We start from the raw sequence: 18,515 nt of genomic DNA, 5'->3' as shown, positions 1-18,515 counted from the left end.
TTTTATGTAACAATTCTATGAACAAATATTAAAGAATTTGTTTTACAACAGATCAATATTTTTGATATATTAATATAACATAAGATCAGCTCTACTTATTACATTATTTGTATTAATCACCAATTATCTTTGTTACAACTACTGCAGATCAGTTTGGATTCTCAGTTTAATACTTCTGAAATTCTCAAAGTAGCAATTATTTTGAAAGAATTTAAAATGCACCTCTTAAACATAATAAATTATGACATGTTTTTAAGACCCTAGCTATGCTTGAGTATCATGTAGTGATATTTAAAAAAAAGAAAAACCCTTTGAAGGACACATCCTGATTTATTATATTTTTTTAATGTAAGGGATTTTTAATAATGTGGAACCAAAAAAAAATGTGACAGAAGAAAATCAGTATTCTTGTTTGAAAACGTGCACACTCACACTCCATTAGAAGATAAAAAATTAATATTATTCATGTAAATAATGTGTAGATAGGTATTGTTATATATGTATACGTTTATCTACACACATTTAATACACAGGTGTACTTACCAATTCAACATTTACATGAGTATAAGCCAGACTATGACATTCAGTTTTTCCATCCTTGGGCTCACAGAGCACTCTTGAAATACTGGTACAGTGTACTGCTCCTTGTCAAGAATGTCGGCTTCAGGCCCACTGGAAATAAGATTTTTATTGTACTTCTGGAAACAATACTCTACGTTTTCCATTTAGCACTCTCTGTGCTTTCTGTGAACAAAGGACTCAACTCATGGAAAATATACCGTAATAAGAGTAGAAAAAAATGTACACTTCGCTTTTTCAGTGGTTAGGATGTCCTAAAACACATGAACAGATCTCTGCTTCCACTGCTTTACATCATTAGACTTGTATCAAAATGAAATTAAAACTTTGATTACCGTGTCTTTCCACTTTCTGATGTGTGGATCTCGTATACTGGTCACAAGTTAAAACTGAAGTTTAAATATCCGTCAAGTCTCATCTCATGTGAATGATTTATTCTTTCGGCCTCTGTCCTCATCCGCTGCCTTTGGGGCCTGCAGCTAACGGATGTGTGACGCTGTAGCTTCTCTCCAGGTACTGGACATAGATCCATCAGGCGTGTGTCCGGCATTGCACTCCGGGAGCAGGGAAAGGGCGGACGGACAGACTGCACTGCAGCTGTGCACGTGGCCTACGGAGCCCTGCAATCAAGAAACTCGGTGGAAGGCATTCCCGGCATCTGTCTCACATCATCGGATACATAAAATTCTGGATGTGCTCAGAAGAAAACAAAGAAGGATGACCTGACTTGCTCAGCTTCTTTATAGCCTTTGATGTACTTAAAAGCCCCAACCTGCAGCAAGACCTCTGCAACAACTCAGAGGTATCTGAGCATCCCGAAGTGTATCTGCTGGTCAGCTTCCCAGATACCCTCTAGCAAAACAAGAAGCCTTCTGCATGGGACACTTTTTCCTATCTTTGAGCTTCTGGCTGTACTTTGCAAATAGTTACAATTTTAAGTCCTTTCCAAAGAACTGCCTTGAAGTGGAACAAGGAGCTTCTAGGCCAGGAACTGCTGTGAGAAATTCAGAGAAACAGAAACATGCCAGGTTCCAGGTACAAAGACAACTCACTGAAACAAATAACGTACCAAACAGGGAACACAGCTAAGTGCTGGACACTGCAGGTTCTGTAGACCAAATGCAGACATTTGTTCCCCTCGTAAGCTCCCAAATTTGTAGCCTTCCACTCCATCCTGCAGGTGGCATGTCCCATACCCATCCATTGTACCGTCCTCTGTGCTCCTCATCCTTCCCTCATGACAGAGACTCATTGTGTCTTCTCAGTGTTCTGTTCCACTCTCCCCCCATCTCCAGGTCCTCCCTTCCCTCCTCACTCATGAAAACTTCACATTTCTTTGAACACCTCCCCTCCATTAATGTGTTCTGCTTTGTTCTTCCTCTCCATCATCTAACCGTTTCCTCTCCACATCCCTAATTGCTTTTCCATATTCACTTCCAGTCCCATTTATCACCACGTGCTTCCTGCTTTTCCCCATAATGCTGTTTTCTTCTACCTCCACATGGTCCTCAGATCTGCTGCCACCATTTATCCATAGTTTGTTCTTTTTACCTATCATTCATCACATCTCTGTTCCCATCTGTAGTTCTACTTGGAAGGCTTAATTGCTCAACTACGAACATTCTCAAAATTCTGGAATTAATCAGGTGTAGTGATCCACAGTCATTAATCAACCATAAACAACCGAAGAAATAATGAGATAAGGGAACAGCATTGCTTCTGCAAACAAAAATGAACCACAATTCTCTTTAACCCCACTGTCCTCTAGAAAGAAATGGTCTTGAAGAGACAAATACAATGTTACTTACTTCGCTCTCTTTGTCTGGCTGCTGATATTCTGGTTTATTACTCACTGTGTGAACAGAATGGCATCAATTCCCACGAGCCTCTTATTTTCCCATGGTCAAAACTCAACTCATTACTAGACAGCCTGAAAAACAGAACTCATTCATTGAACATTTAATGCTGGGTCACCTCAGACTCTTCATTTTCATTTAAAATATAGCCAATGCCCTTGCACTTCAGTCCAATAAAATACTTCTCTTCAGGATGTTCTCCATTTTTTGCCAAGTCGGCACTCTGACCTGCACGGCACACCTCCTGTTCTCAGGTACAGAAGTCTGGCTCTTTTTGACCTCAGTGGGAGACCTGCAGCTCATCAAAGGGCACATTTGACAACACATGTTCTTTCCTAAACTCTGTCAGCAAAGATGCACTCTGGATCTAACAAATACCTAGTGCAGGAACAGAACCTCTTATTTTGTTTTGAATTTAATTTATACATGTCTCTTTTCTAAAGTAATCGAGCATTTCGTTTGCCTCCATATACTGCTGCACACTGAGCTGCTAGAGCCCATAATTTGCCCACAATTACACTCATGCTTTTTCCTAATTGGTGTATAGGCTGTTCTGTTCAACAGATGTCTTTCCACAGTTGCTGGTAGGTAACTTATTTAAAATATCTTCTCATTGCACCAAATTTATCATGTTCTAATTCATTCATCCAGATGAATCCAATCACGTTTGCTTCCCTGTTATTTCCCCTGGCTTCACGTTTACTGTTACGGGCACCCAAGGGCATTTACTTTGTTACATCTTTGCCGAAGACGTTGCAACGAAGGCCCAACAGATCACTCACGTTAAGTCTTGCCCTGTTCAAACATTTCTCTCTCCCTCTGACTCCCCTTTGTAGGTCTTGTTCTTTCCACTGGTGTGCCATAAATGTTTACGATCTCCCAATCCATTGATGGGACTTGCAGTAACCTTTGACCCAGGATCTTAAGAGAACTTTTTGGAACAAAACAAATATCCATCAATCCACCTGTGAGCTTCCTGTCTGTCACACCACAGTATGTTCATCGAGTCAGCCAAACCAGATCATCAGAATCCACAGTAGCCATTGTGGAGCAAACTGAGAAGCGCTATGTGTACAATGAGTTACTGGTCCAGAACTAAAACCAAACCTAAACAAACCAAAAAGTACAAGAATCAGTGCATTCCAATTAATCAGTTCATATACAACATATACAAAACTATTTAATAACCCAGCTACTTGGAGAGATTAAATGACTAAATACGAGCAAAATTTTCCATGTGCAAACTAGAAAGCATCTTGCAATTCTAACCTCAAAACTGGGCCATGGTATTTATTGTGTTCATCTGTGGTTCTAATTTGTTTTCAGATTAAGTACTTTAAGCTTGGGTATCTATCTAAGTGTTTCTTCTGTATTCAAGATCTTTCTTCTATTTTTTATTTTAGGGATTTTGTAAAAGCTTTTATTCAGTTTAAGAAGCCAATTGTGGTTGCTATCAACGGCCCTGCTCTTGGGTTAGGAGCTTCTATTTTACCACTATGTGATATCGTTTGGGCAAGTGAGAAGGCATGGTTTCAGACACCATACGCAACAATCCGACTCACTCCAGCTGGCTGCTCATCATACACATTCCCACAAATTCTGGGTGTTGCACTGGTAAGGTTTTCCACCTCAAATTGCTGAAGAACTTTTCTTAAACTCATGCTCTTCTTTCTCTCTTTAAAAAGTAAGACAGAAAACAACTGTTTCTCTTCATTGCCATGGATGGAAATGAAACCTGTGGAATGTTCATCTAATCCCATCTAATTTTTTAATCACAAAATGACCTCAGAATTCAATATATTACACCTGCTATACACCAAAAAGATTGAACACAGGTTGAAAAAAGCAAACATTGTCAAGGTCATGCTAGAAAAGGGAAGAAATGCATTAGTGGAATAATGTTGCAGAGTGCTTGTCTGTATTGTGTTAGGATTGTGCAGTAACTGAGCAAGATACTGCTCTCTGCTCTCTAAAGGCAATTCATAATAATTCCAGTAAGGTTGCTTAGTTTTGGCCAGTATAACAAAGCAGAATTTGCCCCACAAAATATTTCATACTAGGTTCCATGACTCTTGGCACAGTATCACTGACAGTTACTCTTGTAAAATCAGCAATACAGATTCATCATGCATGCCAGCACATTTCTCTTAAATGAAATCCATGCTGTGCTCTGGCCACCTGCACAATCCTTAAATAGCTACTGAAACTCCTTTTTAAGTGTTTTGCAGCATGGAAAGATACAAGAGACCATTTGTAAATTTAATTTTGAAAATAGCAGACAACTATGGAAATTTTTTAAGGTAATTATAACCCAAGATCACAAGTAATCTTTTGGTTTCACAGGCAAATGAAATGTTGTTCTGTGGGAGAAAGCTGACAGCACAGGAAGCCTGCAGCAGAGGACTAGTGTCACAAGTATTTTGGCCAACAACATTTAGCCAAGAAGTGATGCTACGAGTGAAAGAAATGGCATCCTGCAGTGCAGTGGTAAGAAATCAAACTCCTTTGTAATTAAATTACATTTCACAGAGGTAAAGTGTGTTCCCAAGGCTTATCACATGGTGGGTCCTCAGTTTCCACAACCATACCTGTGAGAGAAGGCTAACACAGAAAATCTGGGTAGGGATCAGTGAGGTCGTGGAGTTTCTTGTTTTTCAGGGGCAGGGAGGATTACTTCCTTTCCCCATCTTTACAAGTATTCAACATGAGTGGAACCTCCTTGCCCCAGATTTTGAAAGATGGTTTAAGCACAGGTTTCCCTCATGAAGGTGGAAGAATCTGAAGCTATATAACTGTGCTGGGAAATCTCTGCAGGGCCAGTAAGAAAATGTATTTGCCTTTCCATTGTCCTGGCCTACTGTGTTGCAGCTGAGTCTGACCTCTTTTTTGCACCTGCATAGTTCCTGATTCTGCAACATGTTCTGCACAGTGCACCAGAAGGGTAGGATAGTGCCAGCTAACCTCTACTGTGAAGGAGAGGTGAGATGCAGACACAGAGGGATTTGAACACAGTCTGGTCACAGTGTATTAGAACTTTCCTTTTGTGTACATAAGAGTTGAAAGAAAATCCTTTCCTATTTTAACTTCCTAAGATTTTTTCCCTTCAGGCAGATATACTGCCATTCTGGGCACATCCTCATTTAACAAAAAATGCAGTGAAGAAAGTGATCGTGGCTGCAGTAAAACTGCACTAACTAAAGTGAAAATTGTTGCCGTTTCTTGCTGTACTTCCTATACCTGAAACTGTCTTAGCATCCCTCAGTTTCATTTAAAAGATCCTTTGTAAAAGAGAAGGTAGAGACACAGGCGATTTTTAATTAAATGAAGTGTAGATTAGATCTCACAGAAGACATTCAGAATGAAACTCTGGAAATGCAGCATAAGCTTATTTGATCATGCTGATATAAAGTGTATTATATGAGTTAGGAAAACCTCGGGGCCTTACTGTGAATTCTTCCTTCCTTCCCTGTTGTTGGCTGTCAATGAAATTTTCTCTTGAGAACTGTTAGAAAAAGTGGTGATGACTTGTGGACAAAGATGAGAGTTAAAACTGTCGAAGACTAGATTTACTCTCTGAGATCCTAAATGGAAATCGGGCTGAAGTCACAACAGCAATGAATATGATGAGCTCATCCAAGTTCACTGGAGATACCTGTTCACAAACGGACCAAAAAACCACACAGGCCCCACAATTTGCAATTAACACCATTTACTTGAGTTAAAGAGAAATACTGCTTTGGAATAGCAAAATAGTAAAAGTTACAACAGCTGTAAAACCTGTAACCCAGACAGGAACGGGGCTTAACGTGTTGACAAAGCTAAGTAGTGAGTATGTGTCTCCCTTACCATAAGCACTGTATTAGTTTACATTAAACGTTCTGCCCTCAGAAAATCAGTAATGTATGAATTATTAATGGTTTTGTTTGACTAGTTGGGTCCTTGTGAGATACATGGTGGTGTTACATATTTCAAAAAGAATTTTAAAGGATGCAATCTCAATGTGTTTAAAAATGTGTCTAGGAAAAACAAACCGAACTATGGGAGCAACCATGGACCTTCTGTTCAGGCCTTTAAGAACCTGCAGCACTTACTAAGAGCTTGAGATTGGGCTTTCCATTGCAAAAACCTTAGGCGATTTGTTATGACTACTTGTATAGGCTAAGCAGATCTAATTCCAGAGCACAGTCAGAGGGTGCTTGTTTTGCTTAACACATTTTATAAAATATTTAACTTTTATAAAAATGTACATAAATAAACTTTAAAAGATATTTGCAGTAAAGGCTCCTTCCTATTAATTTCTGTTTTGATAAAGAAATGATGCATGAGGGGAAAATTGTTAAAAATGATGGACATCCACATTTGGGTTTCTAGCCTCTGTAATCTTCAAGACTATCTTCCAGAAAACAGGTAGCCACTATATCACGCCTCACTCATTTTCGTTTCAAGAGATCACATTTTCAACAGGGGCAAGTTCAGCTCCTTCTAGTGCTTCATGGCAGACCGTCAATAAAGTAAGGTACTTCAGAATCCCTCATTTCTTTTAAAAATGTTGGCACTAACACATAAACTTCAGAAGTCCCTAATTCTGAAAGATGCTGACTATCAGCAAGTGGAGTTATGGCTGTAATTCGATTCTAATTTCTGTGCTCAGAGTGTTAGATGGCAAAACAGAGTTAGTACTGTAAAAATGCTGTTCATGCCATTATCTATAGTAATTCTTTCAGATTCAAAATAAAATACTGAGTGATATTTTGGCTTTAGGTATTGGAAGAGTCCAAATGTCTTGTGCGGAGCTTCCTGAAATCCGGACTTGAAGATGTGAATGAGAAAGAGTGTCAGATGTTAAAACAGCTGTGGAGTTCTTCCAAAGGACTGGATTCATTGTTCAGCTACTTGCAAGACAAAATTTATGAAGTCTGATGTCTTGGCCTAACTTAAAGAGAAAATGCTCCACTTGTGAACCGAGTCAAACATTACCTGTGTTTGAAAAGCAGAGGCAATGCATCAGTGAGGAGTTTGTGACGGTGTATCCTAATACATATGGTTGTGTCAATTTCCTTGTGAGCTACACAGCTGCTTGTAGCTGGTTTGATTTTGTGTAACCGAGAAGTAGGCAGGCTTGTTCAGTGCACATAATCTCTACAGAGGGCTGCATCTTTCACATTGCTCATCCAGATAAAAGTATACATTCCATGTGCTGAGAAGCACCACTGAGGCCCAATAAGGCATACCATCTGTAATGATTTATTTTGTCTGTCCTTCTTAACTTATTCTTGCTGTTGCAACACATCTGGGCTGACACACAGGGCTCAATCTAAAAACTGGGTCTGCACAATATTTTGTAGACCCAAACACCATGCTTTAGAAATATTTTAATTATTTTTTTCTAAGTTCTAACAGTGTAATGGAAAAATTTGATAATTTATATGTATAATATGTAAAGTTAGCTTTACAAAAACTACTAGGATTTTTTTCTTTGTTGAATTTATTTAACTTATTTATTTTGTGTTCATATTCAGCTGTTTATTGATCACAGATCTTATTTTCATACTTCCCTTGACTGAATTAATGGCATCACGTGAGAATGCAAACACATTTTTAGCAAAATGTGTAGAAAAATAAAGAATATATAGAAAACATACAGAATGCTGTGGAGAGTAAAAGAAGCAGCCATGTGCATGCTCCTCTATGTATAAAATTGTATGAAATAGATTCATTTGCCAGGGTTAAGGGAAAAAAAGTGGATTCTGAAACAGTGAGTCCCCCTTAAGTCTCTCTTCTCTTTCTGCCTTCTTGAGGAGCACTGAAGGGCTTGCCAACAAGATGCTTTATTTACGTTTACTATATTCCTGTTAGCCAGATATCAGTAACAGGGTGAGTGGTGCCGTTATGTGGCATCGTACTGTTTTTCAGGTTTAAACATCCCCTTTTGGTCTGAAGTCTAAAAGCAAATCCTTATGAGCCTTAGTCTAGTTGCCCGATTCCTCAGGTGTGAGATAATTTCTGCTCTGGAGGCCTTTGGGTGTGGGCCAACAGTTTATACAAGGTGCTAGGCATTGAACTAAGTGGAGGGAGAGGTTTTGTTTCGCTTTTCCCAGCTCTCCACATCTGGCCACCCCACCATCTGTTACAAGAACTTACGGCTATCCATAAAAGCAGTCCACAATAAACGACAAAAATCCAATCTGCTATTTTAGAATGTGATCCCAGTACTTTTCAGTGACACTGATTTCAGAACACTGGATCTTTTCTCAGTTCTTTCTTGCTAGTAAGGCAATTAATATGGAAATAACACAAGCATGCTCTGTGACTTCACCTGCCATTTAGTACGCCCAAATTAAAACCTCTTGAAGCAGAAGCTTTGCACATTTGTTTGCTTTGTAATTTGTGTACTTGCTCTCCATCCTTGAGCTCAGTGACTTGCTTCTTGGTTTAAACCTCTGCAAATGAGGCTGCTAGGTTTTCTCCCTCCTGGTCTTTCCATGAAGAGTTTTAAAAAGCCTTTGTGAAGTTAACAAACAGGTGATTATAGTAAACAGTAGCCTTCAACACATTAATGTAACATTTCTTTTTCCACAAATAATTAGAACAGCTGTTCTATGGCCTAATTGTACCACTGAATTTTAAGGAAATCATTACCCTAGAGGCAGAGGTTCTCATGGAAATTCTTCATTAAAAAGACAAAATCTGGCTTCTAATTAGCCTGTTTTAAATGTTTTCAAGAAAACCTTACCAAAACAAGTAACTTATTTTTAAAGAACTCTTTCGATAACTATTTGAAGTGATAGATGCACCACTTGTTTTATACGAAGACTTGCTTATTTCCACAACCTGCCAGCCGTGCCACAGAGCGCGTGCGCAAAGACTTGGTTGGCTCAAGGCCACAGGACCCCCTGCTATGCCAGTATGTGCACGTGAGTCACTTGTATGGTAGTCCCATTGAAAGGAGAGGGATTACTCAAGTGAAAACCACTCACATGCATACGTGTTTGCACAATCAGGCCTCCAGCATATGACTTCAGAAAAAAAAGAAAAAAAAAAAAGCAATGGAAAGTACCGTGATTCCTCAGTTTCCTTTATTTCCTTTATTCCCGTCCAGAGAGCCATAACTCCTAGTCATGTGTTAATAAGATATTAGGAAGTTTATTTCAATACTGTGCTTGGGTTTTGTAGATTAATATAGAAAATTGCTCAGCAATGTGAAGGTATGCTTTCCATATGAGATTTTCAAACAGAGAAGAATTGTAAGTTGTTAGACCTCTAAACTGCATCATTTCATCTGAATTTTCAGATATCTGTATCTTAGCATTTTTTATGACAAAGGAATGGTTGAAATACATTTTCTATAATTATTTTTCCATTAAGGCAAGCGCTAACCATAGTTAACATTTTTAATTATTCATATCTATACAGTTACAGTCTAGTTTTCATGGAATCTATTTTCCCTTCAAAAAAGAGTAATAACAATGTCAAAATCTTCTTTTCCAGTATTTAAAGATCAGAATCAATTTTCTCTTGTGTTTCTGTCCTTGCTAGGTATTCAGATATCTAGATGTACTGTACATATTAGTCTGGGTACCTTTACTAATATTCACAGTATTTAAGAGTATAAATGCAATTTGTTGTTAAGTATGTTATTTTATCCGTGTAAATTGTTTTGTACAATCTTTAAAAATCTACAGTTTAGCATTTGTAGATATTAAAGGTAAGCAATTTATTTTGTGTTGTCCTGCATGTATATTTTTGCTGTAGATAAGTGTTGCTTAGTTTACTATTTCAGTACATTTCTGTTTAAATGAACAAGCTTACAAACTTTAATACAGTATATATTTTCAGAATATAAACTTTTATATTTCTGTCGTAGGTTAGGGTATGCGTTTTAGGCAATCTTTTTCACTACTATTAACTGTTCTTTTAACCTATAATATAATGGTTTTGTGCCAATAGTTTTTCATTAGAATAAAATGCTCTTTTAATGTTAGGGATGAAGAGACAATTTTGGTTGGGGTTTGTTTTATTTTGGTGGGTTTTTTTTATTATTTTGCCAGCCTGTACAGTTTTAAATGTAATTTATAAATGTATTGCATTTGTGAATAAGCCTTACCATTAGGTACAAGAAATCTTTAAAGCTACATAATTGCTTATGTAGTGCTAAGGACTTCCCCAAATAATTGCTGTAAGAAAGTTAGCAAATCAGAGTACAGGGCCTTAAGTTTTTCTTGTGAAAAGGATAATACGGGTTGTTTGTTTTAAACAACATAGGTAGACTTGTCAGCATGGGCTTTGTTATATATAAACTGTGCATTTGTGCTCCCAACCACAGTAGTTTAATCTCAGGCTTTGTGTGGCTGGGTCTATAAAAGTCAAATCTGGCTAAAGCCAGCACTCTTTAGGAGACACTAAAGAAGTTTACATAAGAGACTTATAGACAATCTTATCATAGTACATTTGGGTACTCGGTATCCTAGATGTGTTCTCTGTGTCTGCCCAATTAACCGTATGTTTTAAGCCATATTAAATCTCTTTACTGCTATTTTAAATACTACAATGAAAGTCATTCACTAGCTTGCTTACTCACAGACAGAATTTCAATTTTTAGTGAATAAAAATATTATGCCTTCCATAAAAACAAAGGACCAAAGAATTGCATTATTCTAACAAAGCATTAGTTCCTTCGCCAGTGAACTAGTTTGACATTTGTACTGGAGATCAAATAGTCTCTTTCTGCTACAAACACTGCATTCTCATCCATGTCAAGTGTAAGGAGAAAAGAGGTATCCACTGACCTATTGGGAAAGGAGTGATGTTCAGCTAGGATGGCATGTCTATTGGTAAGGCTTATTACCAAACCTCTGAGATGAAGCAAAGAACCAAAAATTCACAAATTATGTCAATGTAAATTTATTTTCAGAACTTGCACAAATAATTAATTGTAGAACTTTGCAAATTAGGCCCTTAAGTTATTTTGTCAGAATGCCATGGAACAGACTAAAACAGTTTCTAATATTTGTAATGAGTACATATTATAATATTATAAGGGTACAGGCACCCCTATATCACAGTGTTGTAAATATTTTCTGAAACTGGTACAGTACTGAGGGACTTGTATCTTCTGATATATCAAATATTGACTGTCTAGATCAAATTGTACACAATTTATTTGTTGATGGTCCTGTAACTAGTGTATGGACACATTTCTGGGTGCCTTAGAAGTTGTATTTTTCATGTGTGTTAATATGCAGTATTTATACATTGTGAGAAGCTGCTTTGAATAAAAACATCGAAACTTCATTTCAATGCAGTGATTTTCAATTTTACATAATCAGAATGACAGACCCTTGTATGATATATGGTAAAGCTAATTCATGGACTCAGCCTTTTAAAAGAAAGCAGGCATACAGCAGGCTTTTTAAAAGAAATTAAACTTAAAACTGGTTTTGTTTTCAAATGGCAAAGAACAGGGCACTAAAAGACAGTGCAGTAAGAACTCTCTGAAATTATTCATCATGATACATCTCATTTATCATCTCATTATCAAATCCAAGAAAACTACCGAGAACTGTCTTATAAATTCACTTCTAGGACACCTTCTCCACCGTTATTACTTCCACTATTTGATATGTGCATGTCACCTACAGCATATCTGCCCAGAACCAACTACTGCATACAGCATTTTGGCTCCACGTGAGGGAATTTGATTTTGAAGCGCTATTTGGCAGGGAGGCCAAGATTCAGCCCAGAACCCCCTTGGTGCAGTGTGAAGCTGGATCACCCCAAGGTGATCCTGCATGGTTATAGGTGGCAATCCTTCCATCGGGTCTCTTGTATACAAGGTGATCATTTCGCTGTAGCATCCATGAATGCTGTTTCCAGTCATGTATCCATGATTTAAAAAGTAACTGTGAATTAATTCTGTAATTACTGTAAGGATATTTTCCCAGGGATCCAGTGTAACCCAAGCTACCTATACAACAAGGTCTGAAAAAACAACCTACGCTTCATTCGAAGGACAACAGTTATGTTCTAGCAGTTATATTGGTTAGTTTTAAACTGACAGACACTGTTAGTAAAAACTGTGGTTAGCTATTTAGAGCAGAAGATTGAGCACTTTAGTCTTGCTTCACCATCAACAAATCCAATTATTTATTACGGTGACTCTTGTCAGGAAACAACTTATTGTAGCCTGCACTGGACAGTAAGCAATGCGCATATGATAAACAGAGTATGATACCTTTCTTGTCTAACAGATTTATTGGTAAGTTTTGGCCTTAACATAAATCACCAACATGTGAATTTTACTTCAAATAACTCATTTTTAAAGGAAAGCAAAAATTCTTTAAAACTTAAAGATTCACCCAAATATTTTGTCAAGTGAAGGTTTTTTAAAGCAAGATAAATGTTAGTCCTTGTTGCTGTAAATTAATATATGAACAAACTACATGGAAGAGGCATCCATTAAGTAGATATAAAGAAAATCTACAAATTTAAGCAGACAAAAGACTAGTCTATGAATTGCATGTATAAAAGAATGGGCAAGTATTAATACCACTTAGAATATAAAAAGTATTCAAACAGATCAAAGCCCTACATAAACTAACACATGCCCTTCCTCATTTTGAGTTTTGAATAATAGAAACAATATTGCATATGGAAAGAACAAGGAAAGGTTCTGAAACATGAACAGCAAATGAAAGCACGTGAGAAAACCAGGACACCATTTTAAAGACTCTGGGACTTTTAAGCAAATCAGGTCTCAGAAGTCAGACTGGGGACAGTTTGGTTGAGGAGGAAGAAGTCAGAGGGTGAAATTCTGGGCCCATTAACTTCAGCAATTCACCTCTCCCTGCTGCCTTATTTTTCATGAAGCTGCCTCAGAAGATTATAAAATTTAATAAAACATAATGCATCTGTTCACGACTCTGATGTCTAACTTATCCTCAATACCAATCTACAATCATAGCACAGAGTTTCAAGCCAGACTAACAGCCCATTCTAGAATTCAAACCATTTGAATTGTGCTAGCACCACTTTGCTTTAATTTATACTTTTTTCTTGGTTTAACAAAATTTGCTTATTACAGCTGTAAAATAATAATAGAACCATGAAAAACTTTGTTGAATTCCAATTATTGAGTCCATCTGGCTTGATACAGTAATTTTCACCTGGAACTGTCAAAAGTACTATGGGAGAAGGAGATTTTCATTTTGGAAAGAGGAAAAAGTTTATTGTTTAATAACTTTAAAAATCCTAAGCTAAACTGTATCACCTTTCCTTATCCCTTCCTGGCACTAGTGTCATTTGAACAAACTCTGTGGATCTAAGTCAAAAGCCACTCAGATCAATGAAGATCCTCCTACTGACTCTGTTGTTTCTAGGTCAGCCTCAGTGGTTGACAGATGCCACAGCAAACTCCTTCACCATAATAGTACAGGGAATATCATGTAGCCATCTTCGTCGAAAAATAGTATGGCACTGATCAGAAAGACATAATTAGCACAGGAGACAGGGGTCTCTATCCTTAGTTGAAAATTTAACCACAGCGTCTAAGAAATTTTCAATAAAATTCAACATTTTCAATTTTATCCCTGACTGTTGTTACTAGAAAGACATGCTCTGCTGTGTTTTAACCTTCCCCAGCTCTTCAGACACATTTGTCGGCTTGGATTCTGGATGACTATGTAACATCTGTGAAACTTATTTTGTACATTGGTTATAGAAATATGTTGGTGAACAACTATAAAGAGAAAAGTGAAAATGCTCTTTGCAACCAAGAGTCATGTTTGAAATGGGCTCAGATGTTAGATAAAAAGCTGCATCTAACATTAGGGTTTCTACACTGAAAAATTATTTAAACACTAAGTGGCAATCTTGACTTGTTAGAATTAAGTTAATTACTGTCATCTAGACGTAAGTTATTCACAGTCATCCCAAAATGTGTTTGTGATGTGTCTGTAAATAAGTGCTACAAGTTCTATTATTCAAAAAAGATCCGCAATTTTACACCGCTGTCCTTCCAGCCCTCTGGTTAGCAATTACATATGCTGCCTACCAGGTTCTAGGGTATTCCCTTTGTACAAGAGGTTCATTAAATGGATAAAGGCATTCACAGAAAATTCTGCCCATGCCTAATTATTCAAGATCTGCATTATCTTAGCCTCTCACTTGTTTATTTTGTATGCAGCTGCAGCGAGTTGTTTGTCAGGGACTCAGACTCCAAGTCCACTTCTTGCCCATTAGGCTCATAATGAGCAACAACTCAAAACTCCTGCCAGCTGAGCTGCCGAGGGATTCCCTACTGTTTCAAGGGTAAAGGTCAGATGAGCACGGCTTTGCTGATCGGCAGCAGCATGCCCACTGGTTGGAGTGCAGGATTTGGAGTCGACAATTGCTCGACCCTGATCCTCTATTTCTGAAAGCAAGCCTTAATAATATCAGTGGTCCAGCCCTCTGTGGGTTTTCCTGCCATAATGACCTTTCATCACGCCTTTGCATAGGGCTGCTCCCTGGAATGACATCTGAAAAAATGTAAGGTATTAACTATAAAGCAACCTGCATGTTCCTTATGCCAGTGACCAGACCATCTGAAAAAAGCAATGGACAAGGTGATTGTAATTCCCATACCAGCCTGAGCACTACGCTGTGCCTAGCTTAATCAGACCAGACAAACAAGACATTCTATTTTTCATGTATTTACATGTAACAGGATAAAACAGACCTATTTTCCCCAATGCTAATGTGATGCCAGTTGGAAAGAAATATCCCAAAACATATCAGACCTGATAGGATTGCTCTTCCATACATGGCCGTAACTGGTTTGAACACAAAGATACTCTCCCTCTCTAAATGATGTTTCTTAAATAAACCCACTTTCTCAAAAAAAACTGTTGAAAGATTAAATTGAGCTTTAAAGAAGTAGGCTGCGATATAGCTAATTTGAAAGGCTAAAACTTTTCCCAACCATTTCAAGTATGAGAAAATCCAACAGCACTCTATTTGCGATTCAAGCACTTGGTAAACACACTGCACAACTGTACCATGGCTGTGTGCCAACAAAATGGTGAGTCAGCAGGCAGGGTACGGAATCAAGTGTCAAGAATGCATTTAACCCTCACTCCAGAGAATGCTTTTCTTACAAACAGAATGAAAAATTCCATAAAAAAAAAAAAAAGGTGGAATTTTTTTCTCCATTAGTACAGGCAATTATCTCAATTTTCTTCCAACTTACAGAAGCTCTCAAATTTTAAATTAGGACAAATGCTTAAGAAAATAGCAATCGGCAAACTGATAAGAAAGAGGTTCATAAACACGTTATCAGTCTGGTCCTATGATCCTTACTCTGACAAAAATCCCACTGATAATCCTGGCAAGGCTGAGTGCAGAAGGGTTTCATGGGAGCATTAGATCTATAATACTAAAACTGCACACATATAAAAAGGAGTAGATTTCCTAAAGAAAATACAGTTCAAATGACCTGTCATACTCCCAAAGGAGTATCTGTGCATGCTACTTTGCTTCACAGTGTTATTGTGGAGTGTTTGATGAAATCATGAGATTTCCTAAATCATTTTAAAATTAATCCCTCTTAAGAAATTCCCCACTGAAGCATCACTTTGCATGATGACCCTAGATATTCTATTCAGAATAACAAAAAAGGATGAGAAGATCAAGGATTTAAAAAAAAAAAAAATTGAACAATATTTGAAAAAGGGCCCAGTCTTCCACCGGAAAATTTGAACACTCATTTACAATGTTGTTAAACACTGTCAAACCAGAATGGCAGCATTTTATACCTACTTTCTTAGGTACTCCTCACAGGTGTAAATAACCACATTGGACACCTGTGGAGGAGGGGGAAAAAAAAAAAAAAAAAAGACTCTAGTTATTACTTCACAGTGTTAGTTAAGGGTAATTATAGACCAGCTGTGAATTTACAGCTTACCCCCATTAAGGAACAGCTACAGCTTCCAGTTAAAGGCTGAGAACAGCCAGCTCTGCCATACCTCTTGCTGCTCAATCCTACAAACGCCTACACAAATGAATAATTCTTTTTATACATCTTGCCCCACTGAACTCCACAGCCTGAGCCGTCTTCTACAGGAACTCAACTCACAGCCAGTAACGTCTCTTTAATGTTATTATTTGTCCTGCCCTGGATTAAGCCTGGGCTGTGAAACTATGGAGATAAGAATTAGTTTGTACAGACATCTAAAGTGCAACCAGGGTAGAAATTCTAACAGTTTCCCTGCCCAAATCTATGAAAGAATTTTTCTCCCATCTAACAGCCCTCATAAAGCCTAAGCCCAAAGTTTAGACAAAACCAGTCACCTATGGCATTAAGACACAAGCCCTACCAAACCCTGCTGCAGTGACTGAAAAGACTTTTACCCCAGCCTTCACCCCGTCTTTCTGCCAGATGTCAGCAACCATAGCAGGGACTGCAGATTAGACAGCTGTCTCTGCAACAAAGAAGATAAATTTGAGCTACGAGCTCAAACGGTTGATCTAGGATACTTGAAAGATGGCAACCTCCCACAGAGGAACACAGCAGCAAGGAGGAGGTTATCTCTTCAAACACTGCATCCCCATTCACCATGATCTTACGGCCTGGAAATACAGAAGTATGACTGAAGAATAACTTTGATGCGAAACCAGTGTTGCTCACTGTGAGTGATTCTGTCATGGTTTACACTTGACTTACACAAGCATAAGAAGAGAATAAAGTCCTACAGAACTTCAGTTCTGAACGCAAATTCCCCATGTATGCTGCTAAATTCCTCCATCTGATATTCATGAAGAAAGAGGAATGTAGAAGATTGTCAGCTTGCAGTATATGGAAGGAAATCATGACACATCTTTCCTGTATGCAGAAAGTTCTAAGTAATCTTCCATCATTATCCCAGCACTAATTCCCAGAAATCCTGCAGAGCTCCAGAACTCTCTAGAGCACTATTTCACTTTTTAAAAAAAAAAATAAAAATCCAGTTACAAATAGAAAACTATTTGCCCATTCTTGCACTCCCATACCCAAACACCCTTTTGGTCTTTTGTGTGTACATTCCTGGGAAATGCTAACATCTGCAGGTTATACCAGTTTACGCTGCTTGCAAACATATTGAACAAATCAGAAGAGTAACAGACCAAATGAAAGGGGCACATGCAGTGGCACCACAAGACTAATACAGTTGTTGATTTAGCAGCAGAAAAATCTGAACACTTTACAACTTGGTGGTTTGTTGTATAAAAGCTCTTCACCCATATAAGAACGTGAATTATTGTTGAGAATTTTATTTATATAGACTGCATTTTTTATACAGAAAGCATAAGCAGATACTGTTTTAAATAATTTCAGATACTCAGCACTAAATAAGTGGCTCACTTTCAGGAAACAACCAAGAAAAAACATTCCACAGAATGTCATATATTCCTTCAAATGGGGAGTTACATTTCATCAGGAGGGATGCTTAAGTGGAGTAAGTCTCAGTATGGGGACTGTTTTCAGCAATAGTTGTTAATTAAGTAGTAAAATACTAATAAAATGTTTAGTCAGGTTGCATTTAAATAGCACTATAATGATACATAACTACTAAAAAAGTGCAAAAACCGTTCTGCAATTGGCTGCATTCAGTTTTCATGCACTGTGCAAATCCATTTAAAAACAGAAAGGATTCCAATGTCCACTGTACAGTGGCCAGCATACAGGCAAGCTGTGAAACTTATGCTCTGAGTCACAGAGGAGGGGCTTTTATTTAAAAACATACTTTTAAGTTTCTTTAACAGGAGCTACAGAAGTTAAAATAAAAACATAAATTTAAAAAAATTGAAATATCCAAAGCGCTGAAAAAAAATGCAACAAGTACAAAGGCATGCCACCATAAATGGACTGGAATTACATCATAAATGAAAAAAAAAAAAAAAGAATCATATTCTCAACACATACAGGAACAAATAAACACACAGCAGCAGTGAGGCCAGCAGCTCTTCTGCACAGTCATAATTAAAAACCACCAGGAAAACAAGGAAGAGCCTGTCAGGAAGCACACAATACAGGCTGGCCACGCCACGGGTGACACAGCAGAAACG

General features: G+C 37.7%; 1 protein-coding gene across 3 annotated transcripts in view; it reads left to right on the top strand.

Moving 5' to 3' along the window:
• CDYL2 (chromodomain Y like 2) overlaps positions 1-11,726 on the top strand; it is a 65,916-nt gene extending 54,190 nt beyond the window's left edge. For all 3 annotated transcript variants that reach the window (XM_080410735.1, XM_080410734.1, XM_080410736.1), the window contains exons 5-7: positions 3,839-4,049; positions 4,779-4,922; positions 7,197-11,726. In XM_080410735.1, coding sequence (XP_080266861.1) covers positions 3,839-4,049; positions 4,779-4,922; positions 7,197-7,355 — 514 coding nt within the window. In that variant the 3' untranslated portion in view covers positions 7,356-11,726. The remainder of the gene's footprint in view (positions 1-3,838; positions 4,050-4,778; positions 4,923-7,196) is intronic.
• The last annotated feature ends 6,789 nt before the right edge of the window (positions 11,727-18,515 follow it).

Source organism: Falco punctatus (genome assembly GCF_963210335.1).
Source record: "Falco punctatus genome assembly, chromosome: 14".
NCBI classification, from domain to species: domain Eukaryota; kingdom Metazoa; phylum Chordata; class Aves; order Falconiformes; family Falconidae; genus Falco; species Falco punctatus.
The sequence above is the reverse complement of the archived record's forward strand: the minus strand, read 5'-3'. Positions and strand labels throughout refer to the sequence as shown.